General features: G+C 39.3%; 1 protein-coding gene across 1 annotated transcript in view; it reads right to left on the reverse strand.

Moving 5' to 3' along the window:
• FGL1 (fibrinogen like 1) overlaps positions 1-24,672 on the reverse strand; it is a 40,815-nt gene extending 16,143 nt beyond the window's left edge. Inside the window, exons 1-3 of the mRNA XM_060246418.1 lie at positions 24,593-24,672; positions 4,002-4,182; positions 342-501 (exon numbers count right to left, since the gene is read on the reverse strand). Of these exons, the coding sequence (XP_060102401.1) occupies positions 342-501; positions 4,002-4,182; positions 24,593-24,658 (407 nt within the window). The 5' untranslated portion in view covers positions 24,659-24,672. The remainder of the gene's footprint in view (positions 1-341; positions 502-4,001; positions 4,183-24,592) is intronic.
• Positions 24,673-26,626: the final 1,954 nt, after the last annotated feature.

Genomic DNA, 26,626 nt, shown 5'->3' on the forward strand with positions numbered 1-26,626 from the left:
ACAGAATGCTTTGAGATGTGTAACAAAAAAATCAGAAAAAGGATCCCTTTGTCTGCAAGTTTAATGCAGAGGAAAATGTGGAAGAAAAATGAAGTATACCTCACAACCAGTGCAGGGTTGACATTTCCATATGGAAACTACCAAAGAGTTCATACTGTGCCCATGTGCGTCTGGGCAGGGTAGGATAATAGCCCATACGAATCAGAACCACAGCTGAACTCAGCATTCCCAATTAAGAAAATGTTGTATTTTTACCATCTGGCATAATGACTGCAATACACACAGCTCACCATTTCCATTTCCCATTACCATGACAGCTAATTTTTAAGTTCAGTACTCACCTATCAAAATTTTGACTCCCATCTGACCGCCTCTGAAAAACAGTCCATCCTCCTCCTCCTGACATATCACAATAGGCAAGGAATCCACTGGGACTCCGGAGAGGATTTATCTTGTAAGATCCACTCTGTGTGTGTCTGGCATTATAGATTTCAGCACAATCTGCAGGATCCCAACATGTTAGTCATTCAAAACAATTCCTTTAAATGCTATGTAAGTTCCACAATGCATTTATTTTGCAAAATCCTAAATGACGTGGCGCATTTAAGCAAAATGCAACCCACTCAACATATATTGTATCCTCCCAGACAATTCCTAAGTTTTGGCAATTCCAGGCAAGTGCTAACCAACTGAAGGTCTGCTGAGCCCCTAGTGATTTCTTATATGGATGGTATACTGGCTTAGGTGAGTGGATCTCAAATTAAGAGATATTAATCACCACAGGTGGCTGGTGTTTTTAGCAACAGTAATGGTTCAGGGCTACACCATTACAAAAACATGAAGCTGTCTTATACTTAGTCAAGCTACTAGTCAGCCTAGTTCAGTATTCTCTACTCTGACTGGCAGCAGCTCCTTGGCAGAGAAGTCTTTCCCAGTGCCTGTTATCTGAGATGCTTCAAGTGGATATGCCAGTAATTGAAACTGTGTCCTTCTGCATGTGAGACATGTACTGTACCACTGGCTTGTGCCTCTAAATATGGAATGTCTCATGTTGACACTGCTCTGCTCCCTACGCTGAGGGCAATTGTACAATTTGATAAAGGACCATGCTTAGCTTTGTAAACTTTCCCATTGAAAACAAACTAGACGTTACACAAAAAGCGCAGCTGCAACTGAAAATGGAAGCTCTGTGTCTCAGTCCCTTCCACAGCATCTACTAGAACCTAGAACCTTCATCTATGCATTTCTGTATCAGCAGAAGTCAATATCATTAGAACTGGGGCAAAGAAACTGAGAACATTGTAGATCAGTACACTACTGAGGGGGAGCTAGACATGCACCTTCCACTTAAGTGGCAGCTACATGTTTAACATAATGTCAAGTTTTGCACTGTGATATGGATGTCAAGCTGCAGGGATACCTGGTTCTTATGAGGTAGTTAGGAATTCAGTTTCTCAGAAAACAGCACAGTCTAAAAATACCCTTAGAGATTTGCAGTCTTGCCACTTTTATTGTCCACTGTCTACCCTGCCTCTCTGTTAAACACAGAAAAAGCAGATCCTTCACAAATCCAAAATGGCATTTGATTCTCTGAGTCTGTTTTGACTTTTTGTCACCCATAAATGTAGCACTAACAAAGCTAAATTAACATTCACTGATTTGAATAGTCTTCTACCGTAATAAATCCCAGCTGAACTGGCTCTGGAAAAACTCAATATGCATAGTAATATTTTTCTGGTTAAATAAATACTTCACAAACTATTGGAAACTCTATTAACTTATTTTAAGTTATATATTTCACCCACAAATGCTTCTCCACTGTTATGGCTGACTCAGCCTTTACTAGCATATGTACTTAGTAAAAACATACAAAACCCTTTTCCGTTTGCAATTTCTTATGTCAGACTATTATTCACATTTTAAAAACTCTAATTTTAAAAATTAATCCACCTTCTTTCCCTATCCACCATTGCTGGATCAGCATCTTAAAAATGTATGATCTATTTCTCAGTGAAGGCATGATAGATTTACCTCGTATGACAGTATGAAAAGCTATTAACTATTACAAGTAGGACTCTGTGTTCAGACAATATGTCTGCAAATAATAAGATACTGAGGAGGAAAAGGAACAGGGCAGGGCTGGTGCCTGAATCCCAAAGTGTAATTTTCCCTGAGGAATCTGGTAGACACCATTGGATATATAGGGCTGGATCCTAAGTTTCCCTCAAGTTTCACTAAGTTGGATCCTATAAGTCCCTTCTGCCAAGTCTTCCTCCAACAGAGAAATATTTCATTCATTCAACAACAACAAAAAAAGACATTTCTCCATTGAAGGAAGTCTTACTGGACAACACTCAAAGGATCCAGCTAAGCCGAAAGAAAACATAGGATTTAACCCATTATGCTGGATTTGGTCTCCTTTATCAAAATTAGAAAGTAGCCGTTTCTCAGACATGATACTCATAAAGCACACTGCTATCCCTTTTAAGGCTATAAAATATCATGCCAGAATGTAACTAACTGCATGTAACGAACTGTGAGTGAGCAGATTCCATAACGTACAGATTACCTATGTTCCTATTATACTATGACATTTCACAAGTATATTGTTATATTCTCATATGGCAAGTTTCTGATCCTCTGGCTAGGGTATGCGATAGAAAAATCTATGGATCTGCATTCTGCTCTTATTTGGTATGCCCTCAAGTCCTTTGAGCAGTTGCTTCTCTTTGTTCCTTTGTATAGATGGCACTGTGTGGGTGGTTTATGGTAAAACAGACTTTTTTGAACAGCCTTCCAGAAGAAGTCTAGAAGGCAGTCACTCTTTGCAGATTCTGGAAGTTATGCAAAGCCATTTCTCTTCAGCGCACCTTCTGAAATCAGGGCTATTTTGAAGGGTTTGGCTTTTTCAGATTTGCTATTTTGAAAACTGAAATTAAATTGTTCCAGTATTGCTTTTGGGTTTTATTGTGATTTTTTTAAATAGTTTTTTTCCCTCATGTTACATATATTCTTAAATAAATAATCTAAAACTAATATTTAATCTTTCTTCCCAGTAACTAAACACAGGATTTTCAAGGCTTGGACTACATTACGTGATTTCTAAACCTGAAAAAATGCAGATTACAAGCTATAATGTAGCATAACAGTAGGCAAGTTCTTGCACCAATCTACAACACAAAATTCAAAATCTGTTTATTCAGAAGTAAGTTTCTGGACATGTTCAATTGTATTGCCTTTTAACTGTGATCTTAGGCATGGTTTTATTACTTCTATTCTAAAAACAAACAAACAAACAAACAGGTCGACACACTTGGATCATGGATAGTGGCCAGATTTTGTGCAGATGTTACAACTTATTGTATTCTGTATTGATCTTATTATATTTGTTCATTTTAACATAACTTATGTAACTTTAGGTATCACTGCTGGTATAGTATTTACTTCTGAGCTGGTTTTTGACTGCAATAAATAAATCATTCATTCATTCAGGAGCATGTCCTAGTGAGTTCAATTAAATTAGTCCCTAGTAAGTGTGAGCAGGAATTACAGAGACCACTGGTGAACAAAGAGTATTTGTGTACCAAGGCAATTAATGCAAAAGTGCTTATTTGTACAGACTGCAAAGGCTATGCAGAGGTGCCATCAGTAGAAGTGGGCAGGTCAAAAGGCCTGTTCTCTGGATACATTCAGGGCTTTTTTTTTAAAAAACAAGCCCAGCAGGAACTCATTTGCATATTAGGCCACACCCCCTGACACCAAGCCAGCTAAAACTGTGTTCCTGGGTATTCCTGCTAAAAAAAAAAAAGCCCCAGATACATTCAAGATCAAACACTACTTTTTGGGATACAAATTTATTTGTTGTGGTGTGATGATAATTAGAAATAATAGGTGCCCTTCAGAAATAAGCATGTGAAGAACACTGGTCAATTACCTTCCCACCCTCCTATATGGTTTTCTTGTTGGTATAAGTAATGCAAAAGGTGAGATTCTGTTCTAACCTTTATACTCTCTCTCTTCTCCCAGACTGATGACATTGTCTTCATCACCTTGTACTCTTTGTTCTATGTCCTTCATCATTAAAAGCTCCACAATTTTCGCCTGTTGCTCCTCCACGCTGTGCTCCAGAAGTCTCACTTGGGCCTGGAGTCGCAACTGCTCTTGAAAACAACTTTCTAGAGTCTGTTAAAACATTTATTTGGTGGTGGTGGGGGGAGACATACACCTACCATGAGCATTGGTGAACTGCTAAATCTTGTACAAGTCCCTCACCCATCACTAGAAAAGCATTTCACATGCAGTTCCATGAACTGTTTTGTAAGCAAGAAATACATTTCATAATTAGTGGTCTATTAATAGGTATTCATAGGTGCTCATGAATTTTTTTTTTTAAATTCATAGTCAGTGTGGGTTCCATTCACAGTGCCACCTGAGGCCTGCCCCTCCCTTACCCCCTTGGTAACTTGAACAGCTAATCCTACTTGCCCTCACACTCTCAGAACCATCTTTAAAAACAGAATGGCCAACCAAGTACACCCTTATAAGCTTCCCCAGACTTTCACAAGAGTTCAACCAGCATGTGCATGGTCTGCCTGGGGGAATGAGATGGGCAAAGCGAATTAGCTGCTCTAGTACCCAGGTAGGAAGGCAAGGTGATACGGGGGAGGCAACTGTCACCTGTAGCAAATCTGTCACCTGTGGCAACTGTGTCAGAACACTTCACAGGAGACTTGACCCTGGTGGCACATAATTTGGGATGCTATGTAGAACAGGGTTGCTGTTTTTTTTTAAAGTGTGCATGTGTGTACCTCCTCTGAAAGGAAGCTTCCTTCCTAGCTGAGCAAGAAATATGAAGCTCAGGCATAGCAAACTCCATATCTAAGACACTCCAGTACCTCAAGGAAAGCAGATCTGCACTTCTGGCATGGTGTAAAAGATGCATGAAGTTCTTAAGTCTACCACTAAGAACTGGTGGGTTTGAAACTGTTGGGAAAGCATTCATGTTAGGGAACCTGTAAAAGAAAACGAGCAGTGCCTTAAAAACCGTCTAATTCTTATTATCACAATGAGGGGATCAATAAGCTACACACAGTTGAATGGTCTTTGCTAGTTTTCAGACCTTTTCCCTTGATAATGATTTGTCTTGGCCTACTGATTTAAACAAGGAGCCCCGTGGCGCAGAATGGTAAGCTGCAGTACTGCAGTCCAAGCTTTGCCCACGACCCAAGTTCGATCCCGGTGGAAGCTGGGTTCAGGTAGCTGATTCTGTCTATTGTATTTTCTGGGTTCAGGTAGCTGGCTCAAGGTTGATTCAGCCTTCCATTCTTCCGAGGTCAGTAAAATGAGTACCCAGCTTGCTGGGGGAAAAGTGTAGATGACTGGGGAAGGCAATGGCAAACCACTCCGTAAAAAGTCTGCCAAGAAAATGTTGTGATGCGACGTCACCTCAGAGTCAGAAACAACTGATGCTTGCACAGGGGACTACCTTTACCTTTTTAAAAAACTGATTTAAAGTAAATATTCTTTGTCTTTATGCTGGTTCTGTCAAATCTGTTGTGTGCAGTTCTTCCCTTTGCATGGATGTGACAGCACCAGAAATAACGTCTATGCAGTTCTGGATTAAGAATTTGTTGGCTCGAACAGATGAGTCCCCTATCCCCCTCCCCCTTTAATTATGTTTTGGCTCAATTTAAAAGCAGTCATTATTACCACAGCCGGGAAATATATACACAACTTGGGTCATAATTACATACTGTAAGTTGTGGTAAAACAGGAGACTGTTGCAAGGAACCAGACTTCTCTTTTCACTCCTAAAGATGCTACTTGGCTTTGTTGACAAACAGCAGAAAATGGACTTAATTTGTGTGTTTTACAGAGACACTGAAACTTTTGCAAAAAGAAAAAAAAAATTAAAAATGGGCTTTGTTGGTTGCAGCACTCATCTCTAGGTTGCTTTTAATAAGCATGTGTTGCTTGTAGCATGTTGACTCTGGAGCAATCTTGGTTTGCATGCCTGCCTTTTAAATATTTGTGTTGCATCTCAGATGTTTGTTTTTCATTTAATTCCTAGCCCTGAGTGCAATCCAATATATGGCAATGGAGAACAGCCTGGAAAACATGCGGTGGGATTAGGCAGCTTGTCAGGAAACTATTCCAGAGGGGCGGGCTCACTGCCAGTCCAAAGCAGCTCTGGTAATGCTGTAACAATTCGGCCAGAAGGCAACTTTCCTGTCTGCTCGCTTTGATGAGTTTCAGTATACGGAAAGAGGCTCCATTGAGCAGGTATAGAAAGAATTTCACTCTTTGGTTCATATGTTAAATGGTGAAAGAACTACAGTCGATTAATCCCTCCCCTTTTCAGGATTTTCAGCCAAATGCATTGAGAAACAAGTGGACTGAATTGAAATAAAATTTAAATAAATAGCCTGGTCCAAAATCAGCAATATGCCCTTTTGAAATACTGAAGGAAGAGAACCATTCATAATACACATTTTATTTTCTATCAAGTCACAGTTGACTTATGGCGACCCCATGGGGTTTTCAAGGCAAGAGACATTCTAAGGTGATTCGAGATTGCCTGCCTGTGCATCACAACCCTAGGTTCCCCTTGGCGGCCTCCCATCTAAATACTAACCAGAGCCAACCTTGCTTAGCTTCCAAGATCTGGCAAGATTGGGCTATCCATCCTAAAACAATTATTCTTAACCCAAATAGCGAGGGGTTCTGTGGTGTAACGTAGCGGTTAGAGTATTAGACGAGGACAAGGAAGATTCAGGTTCAAATTCCCACAGGTAACTCCAAGCACATTCTTCTTTGTTATCTTAAAATAATATATAAAAATTATCACTCATGGTTAGATCATATTTGCATGTTTTTATGCATATTTCCATAACGCACCAAACCAAAAATAGCCACACCAACCAAATAAGTGTATCCTTCACTCTTAGCTCAAACAAGTACAACTGCTTTCATTGATTAAAATGGCTTGCTGCCAACTAAATTAACTAAAGCTTGCATGGACAAATCTATTTAAACCAATTTCAAGTTGCCACCCTATTATTATCAAGCAGGCAATGAGAAATGCATCAGCTCCACGATATATGCACAGAATGGCTATGCAAAAGAGAACAAGCAATGTGCTCAGTTGTATGGATCCAGGGAGGGAATGAGGCCCTAGGTTAGCTTGAGTGACTGCAAAGCTGAGCTGAAAGTGATGAATCAGAATCACTTCTGTACGAGGCTTTTTTGTATTGTGGCACAGATAGCCAAACCACAGAAAATATATGCTAATAACGTAATTGATGAAGGGATCGCACAGATGTTAATTAAACAGTGCCTTTCCCTTTAAAAATACAGCTGGGGACAAGGAAAAGTTCTGCCCTTTCATGCATATATTTTGAAGGTGAAAATTATCATTGATACTGTTTCACACAATAGTAATAATTTTTTAGCTGCTTTCAGCATGTTGATAGAAAAGTGGGATATAAATCAAATGACTAGACGGTGCTGAGATGTCTATATTACTGTATTGCTACATAGCCTCCAGCAGAAATATTTCAGTAGAAATAGTCTTGTTTGCAGGAAATGTGGCAGTGAGGGGGGGGGGGGGGCAGTGGTGGCTGCAAAAGGCCAACAGTGGGGAAATGGCACTGATGTAGACAGGACTTTTGAAAACATGTATCTTCCCATCCAGAAGGCATGAAAATGGCTGAGCTCTTTCCAAAAAGAATGTAATAAAGCATGCTTAGGAAAGAGCATGCCAAGGATGGGAAATGGACCACTGGAACATAATTACGGCATGTAACCCTTATTCAAATCAACACTCAATTACGGCATGTAACCATTATTCAAATCAATCAGCGTAAGAGTCCAGTAGGCACCTTAAAGACTAACCAAATGTGTGGTAGAGTATGAGTTTTTGTGGGTGCTACTGGACTCGTGCTCTTTTCTGCTGTTGCAGCCAGACTAACATGACTACCCATCTTGATCTACAACATCAGGTGGCAGCCCTACACATATGGCATGCCTTCTAGATCCTCATTTTATCAGTTTGTTTCCAGGCATAACTCTGAGGCCAGATGTGAGTCTCCATCATACTCACTTAAGGCAGATGTGCTTCAACAACCATCAGCAAAGAGCAGATGAACTCACCTGTGAGCCCACAATGTGGGACAATGCCAATTAATCTGACAATATAGAGAAAGAACTATGCAGTGTAGGAGGACAACATAATTGAGAAAGCCATAAAAAGCACAACAGAGAGCAGATTTAATTATGCAAAGGACCTGGGATAACCCCTGAAACAAAGAGTGCCCCACCCAGGTTGCTCTAATTGCATCAACTCAGGTAAATTATTTTAAAGGTAGTTAGATTAAACTCATAAACTAATCTAGGGGTCACCTGAGCCAAATCCCACTTTCAGAGTGGTGCCAACTGCCCCCACCCCCCTGGACAATTCAAGAGGCAAAAGAAGACTGTAAAGGAGTCATATTTGTTGCAACAAGACATGGCAATGGGCAGCTAATTGCAGGAATGGATTGGAACCTTTATTTATAGAACTTTTACCTCTCCACACCCTCCATTGTCAACCATAATAAGCCTCTGAATACCTGAACTTGAAGGCAACATCAGGGGAAAGCTTCAGCCTCTGTGCTCTATTTGTTGGCTCATGGGGACAACTGGTGGGCTTTTGTGTGAAACAGGATGCTGGACTAGAGAGACCAGTGGTCTGATCCAGCAGGGCTCTTCTTACACTTTTAAAACAGCACTCCAGCAAAATTACTTGCTGACCAAGACTCTAGGGAAATGGAGAATGTTGATTAGTCTTGCTTCCTTTTAAATAGATTTGCTTTAATAGGCTTTGGCCTGATACTTGGCCACTCATGATCATGATCTTATTTCCTTAACCTTGCGCAACAGAATTTAGAAAACGATGTAATAAAACACATGCTCCCTCTGCTGGTTTTACAACTGCAAAACACCCAAGCATGGAATCATCCTCTCAGCCTTGCTCCAGGTGGGTTCTATAGTTCCAGCCATTATACCCTTTGTCTAATTAAGATCAACTCACACATGAGCTTCTTAGGTGCATACACTGAAATCAAACTAGATGCGATAGTGGCAGCCACCATTTCGTTCGTATATAAAACCACATGTTTTGTTTTTACATCAACAGGGTTAAAGAAGCTGACCATATCTCTGCCTTACCTGCTGAGACTGCATCACCCCAGATTCTTTCCTACCAGCTCAGTTCCAATACAGGAAGTCAGCTAACCCTGCAGTAAAGTACCACAAGCAACTATGTAAGTAATAGGGTTGCCAGGTCCAACTCAAGAAATATCTGGGGACTTTTGAGGTGGAGCTAGGAGCAAGGGTGTGACAAGCATGACTGAACTCTGAAGAGAGTTCTGGCAATCAAATTTAAAGGGACTGCAGCCTTCATTTGGAAATAATGAAGGATGGGACACCTTCTTTGGGGCTCATAGAATTGGACTCTCTGATCCAATCATTTCGATGTTGTTTTTTGAGGAGAGGTACCAGATGCTAAAGAGCCCCGTGGCGCAGAGTGGTAAAGCTGCAGGACTGCAGTCGGAGCCCTCTGCTCACGACCTGCGTTTGATCCCAGTGAAAGCTGGTTCAGGTTGACTCAGCCTTCCATCCTTCTGAGGTCAGTAAAATGAGAACCCAGCTTGCTGGGGGGAAAGTGTAGATGACTGGGGAAGGCAATAGCAAACCACCCCATAAAAAGTCTGCCGTGAAAATGTTGTGAAAGCAACGTCACTCCAGAGTCGAAAACGACTGGTGCTTGCACAGGGGACTACTTTTACCTTCTTTACCAGATGCTCTTGTGGATTAAAAAATGGGTAATTAGCAGGAAACAGCGTGTGAGTATAAATGAGTAGTTTTAACAGTGACGGTAGTAAGCAGTGGGGTACTGCAGAGCTTGGTAGTAGGTTCAGTGCTTAACTTGTTCATTAATGACTTAGAGTTGGGAGTAAGCAGTGAAGTGGCTAAGTTTGCAGAGGAAACAATGTTGTTCAAGGCAGTGAGAACCAGGGACTGTGAAGTGCTCCAGAGTGATCTGTCAAGGTTAACGAGTGGGCATCAACATGGCAAATGAGGTTCAACGTGGACAAGTGCAAAGTAATGCACATTAGAGCAAAAAACCCCTTAACTATAAATATACACTAATGGGGTCTGAACCAGTGGTAAGTGACCAGGAGAGAGATCTTGGAGTCGTGGTAGATAACTAACTCAAGATGTCAACTTAGTGTCCAACTGCAATAAGAAGGCACTTGTTGGGAAGGGCGGGATAGAAGTCATAAAATAAATAAATAAATAAACAAATGCTATGCTGGTGATTATTAGGAAGGAGACTGAAAACAAATCAGCCACTATCATAATGCCCCTGTATAAATCTATGTTGCAGCCTCATTTGGAATACCGTGTACAGCTCTTGTCATCAAACTTCAAAAAAGAGTATATAGCATTGGAAAAGGTGCAAAAAAGAGCAACTAAAATTATTATGGAACACCTTCCCTATGAGGAAAGGATAACAAGATTAGGACTCTTTCATTTGGATAAACTGTGATTGAGGGGTGACATGATAGAGGTTTACAAGATTATACATGGGATAGAGAAGGCAGAAAAAGAAGTACTTTCCTCCCTTTCTCACAATACAAGAACTCGTGGGCACTCAATTAAATTAGAACAGTTATAGGGAAGTACTTCTTCACCCAAAGTAATTAACAGATGGAATTCACTGGATGTAGGAAGTGGTGGTGGCTCCAAGCATAGAGCGTTTCCAAAAGGGGACTGGAAACATATGGAGCAGTGGTCCATGAGTGGCAATTAGGTACAAGGTATAGAACACTATGTCCAGGGCAGTGATCCTCTGTATTCCTGGTGCTTGGGAGCCAACTATAGGAACACTTGTGGAGTTCTGGCCCCACTGGTGGACCTCCTGATGGCACCTGGTTTTTAGTCACTGTGTGACACAGAGTGTTGGACTGGATGGGCCTGGTCCAATATTGCTTCTTGTGTTCTTACCAGTTAAACTGCCACCATTTGAACAGATTATTCAAAATGGGCACCAGGAGAAGAGAGGCAATTTGTGGGTGGACTGCTAAGTCCCCAGGAGTGTGCAAGTATGCTAAACCATCCCCGTCACACAAAACAGAACCCCTTTGAGTTAGCCAGGAGAGTGGTATGCCACTGGGTGCAGACTTGAGATGACTGCTGGTGCCTATACACCTTTTGGGGATTGAAATAGAGTGGGGCCTACAAATCAGCAGGGCTGTTCCACCACAATGCTCTTAATCAAAAGAGCATGTTCAAATGTCCCAGAGTGCCGAGGATGCTAACAAATGGGTACTCTGGACTCACCAGTATCAGTCTCCCTTTGTGTCTCATCCTGCTGATTGCACTGACTTACAGTGTGTTATTTGGCTTGGGTCTCAGTGAGACAGGTGACCCATAATTAATATAAAGATACATATAATAAGAGTCAAACACAAGGCTTGTGCAGGAAAGAAATATATTAGATGCTTTTGTTTAAAACAGATAAATCTATATTAAAAAGAGACAGGTAGAAGTCTCTCTCATCTCAAGACTCATGTGCTTAAACATAACCTAGCAAGTAGAACAGGAGATGAATTCACATTCTGGTGTGGTGAAGTAAAGGAATTTTACTATAGGTGAGACCTGTTCTTGTGTAGAGTTAAGGTCTGCATTTGTTTCAGTGACTGGCTTAAACCTAAAGGTTTTCTTCTATTAGCAAAAGACATATCTGCTTATGGGGTGAGTGTCTGTGTGATTTCTGTGGATCCTTTTCTAGTTGCAACTCCCTGCATAACGCACACAGTTCCCAGGAGTCCTTTAACCTTCAAGAGCAATTTTTTTTAGGGGAAGTGGTGCTTCATTACAAAGAGAACAGCAGAGTTCCACTCCTACTGTTGTAACTCCAACCTATTCTATATTTCACAACACTATAGGAGTGTGATAAATACAATGGTTCAAAAAGTTAAAGTTCATAAGTACAAAGGATATTCAGATAGATAGCCATGTTTGTCTGAAGCAGCAGAACAAACGTTGATTCCAGTGGCACCTTTAAGACCAACAAAGTTTTCTTCAAGGTATAGACTTCCTAAAGTACAAGTAATGGTTCTCATGTGTGGCTTGTTCCCATGGGAGGGTTTAGGAAGCCTGAAAGTGTATCTGTGTGAAATTCCAGGCAGTATTAGATCCTGAAGCTGGTAGAGCCAGACAAGACCTGTGAGCTGAATGGCCCCTGGCAGATAACTCTTTGTCATATTGGATTCATGGAGATGTCTGCATCTCCAGATGTCAGCCCTGAGCTAATGTGGCAGTTTACAAACCCTCATGTACAAGAGTAAACTGCATGAGAATTTTTGTGTGTTTACCCATAGAACTAATTAAAGGTGTTGGGTCAGAAGGGCCACATAGGAAGTGTGGAAGTTGGGCATGAAATCAAAAAGTCAAACAAATTCTGATGAAGATAACAAGAGTTTACAGAGAACACCAGGCCTGCTGAGAAAGACACAAGATGGTCATAGAAAAATAACTTGAGGCCTGGGCATTCCACTCTTTTAAGAATTTTTTTTCTCCTCGATGATTAAAATGATACATTAAGAGGATATTGCTTTGTGAGAGAAGCTCAGCTGCAGATCAGGATTCCGAAACTGGACCTTTTGCATCGATTACTGGTCAGCTGAATGGATATTTTTATTTCCATGAGTACCACCATCAGAGACTTTTCTATGTAGCTACCTGGAGAAATTGTAACAGAATTTTGAAGAGCAGTTTTGACTCATGGAAGTATGGATCTGGGAGTATGTTTTGAATGAATCTTGTGGTGTGTAATTTCTAATTGTATTTTTGAAAGTTCTTTGCTTACTGTGTATTTTGAAAGTGCATGAGAGGTGTCTGTTTGACATTGCTATATACCTCTACATGGTAATGAATTAGTGAAGACTGTTATGTACTATTTACAGGGGGTTTCCTTTGCTTGAACTTGATTACCCCCAGGACCCTGTGTGTTTGCAAGTTAATTAAGCAGCAGATTGGGTGTAACTGGCAAAGGAGTCAGACTAGGACTGAGACTCCAAAGTTTAATTCCCACCCTTGCCATGGAGCTTGCTGGGTGATTTTGGGCTAGTCACTCTCTCTCAGACTTACTTCTTCACAAAGTTGTTGTAGGGATAAAATGAAGCAAGGAGAATTATATAAACTGTCCTGAACTCCTTGGGAAAAAGATGGATTAAAAGGTACTAAATTGATAATAAACTAGGGTTGCCAAATCCCCCAAATCCCCAAAATCTGGGGACTTTGGGGGCGAAGCCAGGAGACTTTGGGGGTGGAACCAGGAACAAGGGTGTGACAAGCATAATTGAACTCCAAGTGAGTTCTGGCCATCACATTTAAAGGGACAGCACACCTTTTTAAATGCCTTTCTTCCATAAGAAATAATGAAGGATAGGGGCACCATCTTTTGGGGCTCATAGAATTGGACCCCCTGGTCCAATCGTTTTGAAACTTGGGGGGTATTTTGGGGAGAGGCACTAGATGCTATACTAAAAATTTGGTGCCTCTACCTCAAAAAATAGCCCCCCCAGAGCCCCCAATACCCATGGATCAATTCCCTATTATTCCCTATGGGAATCATTCTCCATAGGGAATAATAGAGTGCCCAGTAGACATTTCCCTCCCCCCCACGCTTTCTAAAGGGGGGGCCCTCCAAACCAGGGAATCCCCTGCCCCCTCCCTCTCTCACACGCACAAATACTTACTTGGTCTCCTTCCAGCAGAACTTTGCGCGCTGTGAAAACGAAAGCAGAAGAAAGGGAGGGGCCGTTCTCCATGGAAACTGTTACTGACCCTTTCCCATGAAGCCTTTCCTATTTCCTATGCAGCCTTAAAAGGGCACACATTTTAAAAACTGTTTGCAGGTTTCTAAACCTGCAGGAGCTCTACAACGATATGATGCCTACACGCATGTTCTCTCCCCACCCCCGCTTCCGGATTTTTGGAGAGTGGGGGAGGAGGCTGCAAATTCGGGGGTCCCCCGCCAGGGCGGGGGGGGGGGGTTGGGAAGCCTATAATAAACCAATAAATTAGACAGTAAGGAGCAATCAAATGGGGCTTGAGACATAGGAGCCCCCCTTACCTAGACTAAGTGCCACCTATTGATGAAGAGCACTAATTGCTCTCATTGTGGTAAAGTAACAGTGCAATCCTAAGGACAGTTACTCCAGTCTAAGCCTATTCATTTCAAAGGGCTTAGACTGGAGTAACTCTCCTTAGGATTGCACTGTAAATATCTTTTGGTCATGTCATGAAAGTAATCGTATTAGAAGTATTAGCACTAAGGCATACTGAATCCACAGTTCTAGAGATGCCAGAAAGCCATCCAAGAGCATTTGTACTTCTCACAGATGTGACATCTCTCCTGGGCAGATTTACAAAAAGTACTTGGGAGAGGCAGATCAAAAATCCAAGCCGGTCAGCCAGTCCCACTCACTCTCTTTCTGTCTCCTAACAAGTCATTTAAGGGTAACAGCAAGTTTCTCATGGTGTCAATGCCAGAATTGCTCCCCGTGGGGACAGTCACATGGGTAGCACTCAAAACATTAATAGAAATCAACACAGCTGGGATGCATACACATTTGAAAGTTGTGCACCGCTACTCTGTCACCCCAGGTTTACCCCACACTACAACTCTCCATCACGGATAACTGGCGTTAAAAGCCTTATACTAGAACATTGTAGAAGTGGGAAAAAGGATTGTCATAGATTTAGAGCAATAGCAGATTACTTTGTTTTCTCCTGCCTTTTCAAGTTATTTGAAGGAAATAAAGTGAAAAACATAACAATCATTGGGAAAAAATGCTATTTAGATTGTGGCCATGTCACTAATTGGAAGCAGACCTAGTGTAACCAGCTCTGCATGCTTTGTTGGCTATTATTATTATTTTCTTTAAAAAAACTCAGAGCCAGATACTAAACAGCTGCTGTCAAATGCAGAGGGATGAACATGGAATCCCATGTTTAGCCCAGCTGCTGCCTTTAATGCATTTAGAAAATATAAAAGATAGTTTTGGGCAGCCAATCACAAGCTAACGTCCAAATCAGGAAGGCTTATGAAGATAAAATAGCATTCTAATTCCTCTTCTGACACACACAGACATATATCAACAAATAGGGAACCCACAAAGATTTGGGGATACTTCATTTCCCCCTGCATCCTCTCCCCCGCAGTATTTTCTCTGCCTCTCCTCCTGGCAGCCCCCCTTCTCCCTGCTTCTTTCTCTCCTTCCCACTCGCCCAACCAACCTCTCATTTATCTGCACTTCCAGTGTTCAATTATATTTTTATTCATTTCAGTTATACCCCACCTTTCTCCCCAGTGGTTACCTAAAGTGGCATGCATTCTTCTCCTATCCCCCAATTTAACCCAACAATATCCATGTGAGGTAGATTAGGCTGAGAGAGAATACTGGCCCAAGATCACTCAGTAAGCTTCCATGGCAAAGTGGGGAGTTGTACTTTGGTTTCCCATATCTTGGTCTTACACTTTAACCACTTAGGATTGCCAGTCTCCAGGTGGGAAAATATAAATACAAAAAGTAGCTGTGAAAAAGCCTCCAGGTGGGGCCTGGAGATCTCTCACTTTTACAATTGATCTCCAGCTGGCAAAGATCAGCTCCCCTGGAGAAAATGGCTGCTTTGAAAGGTGAACTCTATGACATTGTACCATGCTAAGCCCCCTCTCCCCAAACCCCACCATCTCCTGGATCCACCCCCAAAGTCTCCAGGTATTTTTCAACACAGATCTGGCAGCCCTAATCACTACACCATGCTGGCTGTCAGATTCCACCTCCCACCCCCGCCAGCAGCCTCTCCCTGGGATAAATCTGGCCAAGTTGTTAAAGCTATTGTGGCTGCCACTACCAGGCCAGGACAAGACATAATACACATTATATGGAGGCTACCACTGGGCCCAGGAGAACTGTGTGGCATCAAGTAATAGACATCACTGCACCTGGATAATATTACAGATTGTGTGTTAGAAAGTTGCCTAGTGGTTGCTGCTAGGCCTGGCTTCAAAGGGTTGTCATTTGTTTGCTAGGAATGGGAGATCTCCAGATCTTCTGCAGCCAGTGGCTCTTGCCTGCTGGCACTACAGCATCCAGTGAAAGAAAGAAAGAAAAGTCAGTAATGCTATGACATCACTTAAGAACATAAGAAGAGCCTTGCTTGATCAGATCAATGGTTCATCTAGTCCAGCATCTCATCTTACACAGTCGCCAACCAGTTCCCCTAGAGAGCCAACAACAGAGCAAAGAGGCTGAGACCTTCCCTTGATGTTGTCTCCTGGCTTTGGGATTCAGAGGTTTTTGCCTGTGAATGTGGACATTCCTCTCAGCCACCATGCCTAGTGGCCCCTGATAGACCAATCCTCCATGCATCTAATAAGAAACTTAAAATATGAAGGAAAGATCTGGCCTCCCCCTTTAGATCCAGAGATTGGAGCCATGTCAATAAAAGGCTCCAATCTTTGGATCTAAGTATGCATGGATGGAGCTATGTTGAGAAACAGATAATGTGCATATTCAGCATTGAGTCCGATGATCCAAACTGCTAATTAAGATCTAACAAGAAGCTAACAATGTCTGGGATCTGGGCTGGATTTAGCCAGCCTTTCCACCTAAGCTCACCCAATTGTGCTGCTTACTTCAGCTCCTGTCCCACATGGCTTTTATCACTGCAGATTCTATGGTCACCAGCACAGGTTTTTTGTGGTCAAAGGGGACCACCTTCTCCCTTCTTCACCATTGGAAAGGCTGGGAGCCCTTTGTCATTTGTAGGGCATTTTGAAACTTTTTACATTTGAGTTCTTGTTGGATTTAGTTCTTTGTCTTCAGCTAAGTACTTTCTAGGGATAATTCTAGCAAAGTAGAATCTCTAATGGAAGAATGTATTCCAATTATTCTGGGCAGTGTTCAGTTTATGTAAAAATGAATGCACAATGGAGGAAGGACCATGGCTCAAAGCACAACCCTTTTTCTTTTCATTGACAGAAGACAATTTTCCTATTTTTTTTCTTTTTCAAAATGTTCTTTCTTTATACGTGTTTCTTGAATACAAACAATATCAGCCTTTTTGTGTTTTTTAATAAGTGAAATGTTTTGGACCTCTTTTTAGGAGAATTCAGACCATTTATATTTATTGATAAAACATTTAAGTCTTCCATTTTGCTAATACACCACTGTTTTGTTTAATTTCTCTCCTTCATAATCTAGAACTTCTCTGCTGTTTTCCTCTTTTGGTTTCTTCAGGTCTATCTGATCCTTAGGGGTGTTGTCCATTAGTATTTCTTCTGAAAGTTGTTTGGCTTGGTCAGTTGTTGATCTTGTTCTTTTTCCTTGTGGTAAAAACACTTCAAGGGTGAATGGAATTCTCCAACAATTTTTTTTTGTAGTTTGTCTCAAAAAATTAAAGTCCAATTTTATTTGGTAATATATGGTAATTATATCCAATACTAATAAAATATTAATAAACACTTACTACCTTCCCCATACATTACACTTTCCCCTCCTCCCCTCCCCCCAAATCTTGACTTCTGCCGGTGCCAATTACCTAAAATTCTGATATCAAAAGGAATCTTTAACTTTAAAAGAATCTTAATAAAAAAAGGAAATATATATGGTATATATCATTTTGCAGAGAAATAAACAAACACATTTCTTATACTTTATAAAGTCCCACCCAGTTATTATAGTTCATCTTCTTTCTTCTCCTAAAAACCTAAGTGGTATTCCCAAAAATCACCCAATATCCTTTTACTTTCCATTCTTTTTCTATATATCTTCTGAATTTATCCCAATCCCTTTTAAATCTCTCTAAATCATAGTCTTTCAAGATTCTTGTAAGTTTATCCATTTCACTCCATGACATAACTTTTACAATCCAATCCCATTTTTCTGGTATTTTATCTTGCTTCCATAACTGCACATATAATGTTCTAGCAGCTGAAAGCAAGTATCAAATTACAGTTCTATCTTCTTTTGGAAATTTCTCCATTTGTAATCCCAATAGGAAAGTCTCTAGAGTTCTCTTAAATTCATATCCCAAGATTCTAGAGATTTCTTGTTGAATCATTTGCCAAAACTGTTTCGCTCTTTCACAAGTCCACCACATATGGTAGAAAGAACCTTCATGCTTTTTACATTTCCAACATCTATCTGGCATCTTATTGTTCATTAGGAGTCATATACTGCCTGTACATCATTTTATAACAGTTTTCTTTGATATCATAACATGTCGAAATTTTCATAGAGTTCTTCCACAAGTATTCCCATGTTTCCATCTGTATTTCTTTATTAACATTAATTGCCCATTTTATCATTTGAGATTTTACTACTTCATCTTCAGTAGACCATTTCAGTAATAGTTTATATAGTTTTGAAATCAACTTTTCATTATCTCCAAGCAGAACATTTTCTAGTTCAGTTTGCACTTTCCTTATTCCTTCATTTTTAATATCATTTTCCACCAAGCTCTTTATTTGTTGCATTTGGAACCAGACATACTTATTATTCAATTCTTCAGCTGTTTTCAACTCTATCTTGCCACCTTGTATTTTTAATAATTTATTATATGACAACCATCTTGCTTCACCCGTCTCAGCTGATATTTTAATTACTTCTGCTGGCACTATCCACAACAGTTTCCTTTCATCTCCATATTTTCTGTATTTCATCCACATATTCAACAAATTACTTCTTATATAGTGATGAGAGAAAAAAACCATCCATCTTTTTCTTCCCATAGTACATATAAGCATGCTAACCAAATTTATTTCCATGACCTTCCAATACTAAATGTTTTCTATTCAACAACGTCACCCACTCTTTTATCCATACTAGACATACTGCTTCGTGGTATAACTTTAAATCTGGTAGTTGAAATCCTCCTCTTTTGCATCTGTTAAAATTTTCATTTTAATTCTTGGTTTCTTCCCCGCCCATACAAACTCTGAAATTTTTCTTTGCCATTTATTGAATTGTTTACTGTCTTTCACTGTCGGAATAGTTTGGAAAAAATACATGATTCTTGGTAAGATATTCATTTTTATTGCAGCTATTCTTCCAAGTAATGACAAGTAAAGTTTATTCCATTTTACCATATCTTCATTCATTTTATGCCATAGCTTTTCATAGTTGTTTTTATATAAATCAATATTTTTCATTGTAATCTCCATACCCAGATATTTTACTTTAGAGGTAACTTCACATCCCGTCAGCTCCTGCAATTCTTTTTGTTTACTTCCTTACATATTTTTGCATAAAAATTTTGACTTCTCTTTATTGATGTAAAATCCTGCCATTTCTCCATATTCTTGTATCTTACCTAGTAATAATGGCATTACTTGTATAGGATTTTCATTTATAAACATTACATCATCTGCAAATGCTCTGTATTTATAAGTAAAGCCTTTCAGTTTCAAACCTTTTTTATTTTCTTGAATTTGCATCAACAAAACTTCAAGAGTCATTATAAACAACAATGGAGAAAGAGGGCAACCTTGTCTTGTTCCCTTACTAATTTTCATATCCTCTGTAAGATTCGCATTTATGCAAAGTTTTGCATACTGTTCAGTATATATTGCTTTCACCATTCTTATAAAGCTTTCCCCCAATTCCATTTTTTCCATCACTGCAAACATAAAGTCCCAGTTTAAATTATCAAAAGCTTTCTCTGCGCCACAAAAAATAAAGCAACTTCTTTTTCTGGATGTCTTTCATAATATTCTACAATATTTACAACAGTCCTTAAATTGTCCCTAATTTGTCTATTGAGAAGAAATCCTGCTTGTTCCTCCTTAATAAAGTACATCAAATATTGTTTAAATCGTTCTGCTAAGATTCTTGTATATATTTTATAGTCGTTATTTAACAATTAAATTGGTCTGCAGTTTTTTACATTCGTGACATCTCTATCCTCTTTTGGAATCAGCAAAATTACTGCTTTCTTCCATGTATTTGGTATTTTCCCCAGCAGTCTTATAATATTCATCAGTTTTTGAAGCTTCGGTGTTAACTCCTCTTTAAGGGTTTTAAATTTTTTTGCTGCATATCCATCTGGACCAGGTGCTTTTCCCATTTTCATTGAATTAATTGCCGCTTCAGTTTCTGTTTTTTCAGTTGGTTCATTCAAAACTTTTCCCATATTTTCTGTTAAGGGAGCTATTTTAATTTTTTGCAAATATATTTCTATCTTCTCTTTGTTTATCTTAAAGCCTTTAAACAATTTGGCATAATATTTTAAAAAAATCTTTTTTGATTCCTTCTTGATCCACAATCTTTTTACCACCAACTACTATTTTGTTAATAATTTTCTCTCTTTTTTTTCATTTGCCAAGCCAAATATTTTCCAGGTTTATTTGCTCCTTCAAAAGATTTCTGCTGCAATCTTTTCAGATTCCATTCCAATTCTTTATTTAACAAATGTCTCATTTGTGTTTGAAGTATTGTAATTTCCCTGATAATTTTCTTTTTCCCAGGTCTCTTCCTCAGCTCCCCCTCTTTTTTCTTTCATTCTGAATGTCCAACAATTGTTTTTCCTTTGCTCTTTTATCTTTATTATTCAGTGTAATCAATATCCCTCTCATTACTGCTTTATATGTATCCCAAACCATTTGAAATTCAATATCCTCCTTATCATTTATTTGGAAGAAAGCTTTAGTTTCTTTCTGTAGAGATGCCACTATTTCTTTATTTTGTAGTAAATCTTCATTTAACCTCCATCTTCTCACCTTTTTGGTCGACTTAGTTGACCACAATAATGGATTATGATCTGCTCCTACTTTAGGTAAGATCTCTATTTTCTTTGTAATAAGACCTAAGTCTTTTGTACCCCACAACATGTCAATTCTTGAAAAGGTATTATGTCTTGCTAAAAAAAAGGTATAGTCCCGCACTTCAGGGTTGAACTTCCTCCATATATCTTCCAGATTTTCTTGTTTAACTAATTCAAAAAAGGACTTTGGCAATTTACCTTCATTATTTTTTCCCCCAGATCTATCCAATGCATTCTTAATTGTTTCATTAAAGTCCCCCATTATCATTGTTCATATGTCATATTATTCAATTGTTGTGTAATGTCTTTTAAAAAATATCTTTTGCTCCATTTGGTGCATACAGTCCCAATAGCAAAGTTTTTTCCCCGTTTATTATTATTTCCACTGCTACATATCTCCCATCATTGCCCTTAAAAATCAATTTTGGGTCCAATTCTTGTTTGATATAGAAAATCATTCCTCTTTCCTTTTGCTCAGCCAGTGAAAAAAATTCAAGCCCCAATTGTTTATTCCATAAAAATTTATAATCCTTTTGTTTAATGTGTACTTCTTGCAAACAAATTATATTACAATTTTGCTTTTTAATCCAATGAAACGTTGCCTTTCTTTTTTGTGGTGAATTTAGTCCATTTACATTCCAAGATAATAATTTGTAATCCATCATGGTTCAAATTCTTTATGTTCTTCATAAAACCTACGCAGTTCTTGCGTATTTGTGATTGTGATCCTTTTCCTTTGAAGTTCAAAACTCACACCTTCTGGTAGTATCCACATATACCTTATTTCATTGTCTCATAATTTTTCTGTCAGTTTCTTGTATGTTCTTCTGTCAGTTAACACTTGCCTTGGCAGCTCCTTCATGACTCTTACTCTGCTGCCTTCAACTGTCAGTGTTTTCCCAAAATTTGTATTTATGATCGTTCCCACCATTTCATTTGTCATAAACTTTACAACCACATCTCTTGGTAGATTATTCTTTTTGGCATAGAATGACTTAACTCTGAACACATAGTCATACATGTTCCTAGTACCTTCTAGATCTTCCTCCAGGAATTCCACAATAATTTTTATTATATATTCCTTTAAGTCAGTTTGTTCGTCTTCAGGTACTCCTCTCAGACGTATCTGAGTTTCCATCAGTTTGCAGTCATGTATTGCCATTTTTTCTTGTATTTTTTTCAAGGTGGAATCACGTGCTTTCACTCTCCCCTCTACTTCTTGCACTTTCTTAGATGTTACCAGTTTCATTTCTGAGACCCTCATTATCTTTTTTCAAATCTTCAATGTCCTTTCTAATTTCCTTTTTGGAGGGAGTTATTAGCTCTTTCATCCCTTTCATCATCCTTGCTTCTATTGCATCCAATTGCTCCTGCATCTTCTCCAGTGAAGAAGCCCTAGTACGTATTGGCTTATGGTCTGACATGTAAAAATGCTGAAAAAGTTGACCTCACCAAATTAAAATCCAACTATCGGGTTTAAAAGAATAAATTTTGCTTTTTTCATAAGCCCAAAATTGCCGTCCCTGGAGCCTCCTAAGCTCAGATATAAATTTTTAAAGTTTATATTTTTCCCAAAATGGCGGTCACAACTTTTATGTCCCTTTTTAAACTTTTTTCCACTTTTTTCTGGAGGCTTCCAAAGTAGTTTTAACAATAGTGCCCAATAGTATTTACCTTACAATGATTAAACTCGCCAGTTCCACTAATTTTCGATGTCTCAAATCCTTTTAAATAACTTTTAAATTTTGACCTTCTTGTAATGGCTGCCAAAGTTTTTCTATGATTTCTCAGTCCTAGAGTAGGCTGGCTGACTCCCAATTTTCCCTTCTTCACTGAATACTTCCTGCTTTACTTGCCACCAAATCCCGTTCTCGATGGTAGAAAGATCTCGCGATGCTTATAATGTACTTCCTGCTTTTCTTGCCACCAAATCCCGTTCTCGCTGGTAGAGAGATCTCGCAATGCTTGTGACGTACTTCCTGTGTCGTCTGTTAAAACTGCAGCTCTATGACGATGGGGCTTTCCAATCGCAACTGCAAGTATTCAAAACAATTCTTTTCTTTTCTCTTTTCGACATTGTCTTTTAGTATTTTACAGTCCCAATTTCGCCCCTTCTCCCCTTCTTTATCAATAGCTTCTATATTCAATCTTCCACCTTTTAAATTTTAATTTTTACAGTTCTTATTAGTCCCGGAATGAAAGATAACAATCTATACCTTTTGCTGTGGTTATCCAAAATGACTCCGGTCTTGCATAAATTTAGATGTTCAGTAGAATCAAAGAAGGTTTGGATCTTGATAAGCTTAAGTCAATTGAATGACTCTGTAAATTTCTGTAGACGCTGGAATGCAACTCGTCTCCGGAGACCCTTCAAAGCCTCAAAGGAGCCCCCCCCGGGACTCCCTTTAAGCCAAAGTAAATCTCAGAATTTTCCGAGCATGTCTTAGACTAATCTCTGACTAAGAAAAGTAGGCAGTAGGGATTGCCTTTTCCTACCCTGAACAGAAGTTCCAGTCTGCTTCCCTAGAGAGAAGCAGTTCAGCTCGCCATTCTCCAACCCCCGAAAGTCCCAAAAAATTAAAGTCCTTTCTTAATAAGGTCATGGAAAAATCTGTACTTCTGTCCCCAAAACTTTAAGAGGATATTCTCTCTGCTTGTTCAATATAAAATCTTGTGGGTTTTGCTGTGTAAATTTGACTAATATATCTCAAGGTTTTTTGTATTTGGTTAAAAATTTCAAGTTAACTCTGTGTATTTGATTAATATCTGGGAAGCCTCCTTCAGTCTTAAAATGATCCTGTAGTAATGTATGGAAACTCTCTTCTAGATTGGACATGACAAATTCTTCTGGAACAGATCTGAGATGAAGGTTACAAATTCTACTCTGAGTATCCAATATTTCAATCTGTGGCTTCTTGATGTAATTTTAGATCTTTGTATGTGTCAATTTCTTGTAAGGTGTGTTGAACTTTCTTCTTGTAAGGTGTGTTGATCTTGGATAGGCCATCTGTAAATTTTTGTTGCAGAACTGATATGTCTTTTTTAATTTTGTTACAAATAGATTCTCCAGTATGTATAATTTGTTGTTGTTGGGTTTTTTGTTCAGATTCCTTGATCTGTGCTGGGATAGTTTGAGATTATATTCACAGAATCTCTTGAATTTTTTCCATAAAGCCCCAGAAATCTGATTCTTTTTCCAGTTGTCCAGGCTTCTTTTTCTTGTCCTTCGACCTGGCTGACATTCTGTGCCAACAAATTATAATCAGTTCTTAAAGAGATCCCAATGGTAAATCCTTTGTGGATCTTTAATCATATATAATGTAAGGAAAAAAAATTCTGTTTTTTTTTAAATACTCTAATAACAAATCCTGCCCCATACAGTTCATTGCTAGTTCACACTATTGTTATGTTCACTGCATTTTCATGGAAAATGCACCTGTTTACATGGTGTCATAAGTACCTGTGCTTACTCTGGAGACAAATTCTGTAAGCCAACCATGTGGAATTAAAACAAAGAAAAAACAGCACCCTTATACCTCTAGCCTTGATTGTAACTTTGATCAGCTTTACTACATTAACCCAACTGAGTAAAAGTCAACCAAACCTCACCTGTGTTTTCATAGTAACCTAAGTATAATACGCTAATTTCAATATGCTGCTTATTCTAAAAGTGAGAAAAACCAGTAAATATCTTGTAGGAAATAAAACTTACCAGGCTGGCAGCACTTGTTATCAAAGCATTTAGAAGAATAAAATGGAACATGCTCCAATTTTTCATTTCAATGAATCTGAAAGAAACAAAGATCATTCTGGGGCATCATCATGTGCAGAACTATAAGCTCAGATATTGACAACAAAGCACGGAGTTTCCAAGAACCAATAGGGGGATACTTCTGTGTTTTCCCAAATTGGTGAACTAGGACAGAAATGTTAGGAATTAATTACTTCCAAAATACAACCAATTCAAGAACCCTTAAAACTCCCTTCATACTGAGTTTATATAAAAATAACTTCTCAGTCAGTATATAATGCATTAGTTACTCAATTTTTATTTTACAGAATTTATACACTACTGTTCTCATAATAGATTCCAAAGCAGCTGGCAAATTTAAACATACATAATAAAACCACATTTTAAAACCCTTAAAACCAACCAAAACCACATCATTAAACCAATTAAACTCAGAACTAAAAGACACATAAAAATAAAATTAACAACTAAAACTGTGTGTGGAACATGTTGGGGTGGCCAATGAATGAGCGCTAAGAGGAACTGTGTAAGTCTGGCTGAGTGAAGTGGAACCACAGCTTCGACATAGGGTGTTACTGTAGCCACAATAAAAGAGTTACTTTGGTACATATACATTTCCTGTGTGGGAAAGGAGCTAGCAGGGATGGAACCATGTCCTTTGCTCACCTTAGCAAGAGCACCCATGCACCATTTTAAGGTTGCCAGGTCTTTGGAGTCACTAGCAGGGGATGGGAGGTAAGGCTGCCAGATCCAGTTTGGGAAACTCCTGGATAATTGGGGGTGGAGCCTGGGGAGGACAGGGACTTCAGTGGGCTACAATGCCATATAGTCCACCTTCCACAGCATCATTTTTCTCCAGGAGAACTGATCTCTGAAGTCTGGAGATGAACTGTAATTCCAGAGGATCCCCAGGGCCGGCCCTAGACTATCTGTTGCCCTAGGCAAAGCTAACTTCTGGCGCCCCCTACCCCGCAGTGATAACTGATTTTTAGAAACTGAAGTCACACTGCAGTTAAATTGGAGATTCAGTGACCTCAGATCTGCAGATTTCTTTCTAGGATAAATTCTTTCCCTAGCTGCACTTCATGAATGCATGCTGAGAACTTCAATGCGAGGTTATTTCTCACAAGGAATCCTGCACACACTTATGCTGGGTGCAGCCATCTCAGTTTTAAAGAAGCATTAAGTCAGATGGGTGGATGGAGCTACAAACTTTAGCAAGAAATACAAAAAGGAGAAGGGGGCTAAATCCAGGAAGTTGTGTCTAAACGAGGGGTGGGGACAGTGTGGATTCTTTCTGTTTCACAGGTAAAAGCAGATATATACATAAAGAACTGTTGAGGGAGACTGAGCAATCCTTTCTTATCTACACCCACAGTCCCTTGATATCTTGGGGTCGTGGTAGATAACTCACTGAAAATGTCAAGACAGTGTGCGTCTGCAATAAAAAAGGCCAACGCCATGCTGGGAATTATTAGGAAGGGAATTGAAAACAAATCAGCCAGTATCATAATGCCCCTGTATAAATCGATGGTGCGGTCTCATTTGGAGTACTGTGTGCAGTTCTGGTCGCCGCACCTCAAAAAGGATATTATAGCATTGGAGAAAGTCCAGAGAAGGGCAACTAGAATGATTAAAGGGCTGGAGCACTTTCCCTATGAAGAAAGGTTGAAACGCTTGGGACTCTTTAGCTTGGAGAAACGTCGACTGCGGGGTGACATGATAGAGGTTTACAAGTTAATGCATGGGATGGAGAAAGTAGAGAAAGAAGTACTTTTCTCCCTTTCTCACAATACAAGAACTCGTGGGCATTCGATGAAATTGCTGAGCAGAAAGGTTAAAACGGATAAAAGGAAGTACTTCTTCACCCAAAGGGTGATTAACATGTGGAATTCACTGCCACAGGAGGTGGTGGCGGCCACAAGTATAGCCACCTTCAAGAGGGGTTTAGATAAAAATATGGAGCACAGGTCCATTAGTGGCTATTAGCCACAG

This window comes from Heteronotia binoei, chromosome 9 (assembly GCF_032191835.1).
Source record: "Heteronotia binoei isolate CCM8104 ecotype False Entrance Well chromosome 9, APGP_CSIRO_Hbin_v1, whole genome shotgun sequence".
NCBI lineage: Eukaryota > Metazoa > Chordata > Lepidosauria > Squamata > Gekkonidae > Heteronotia > Heteronotia binoei.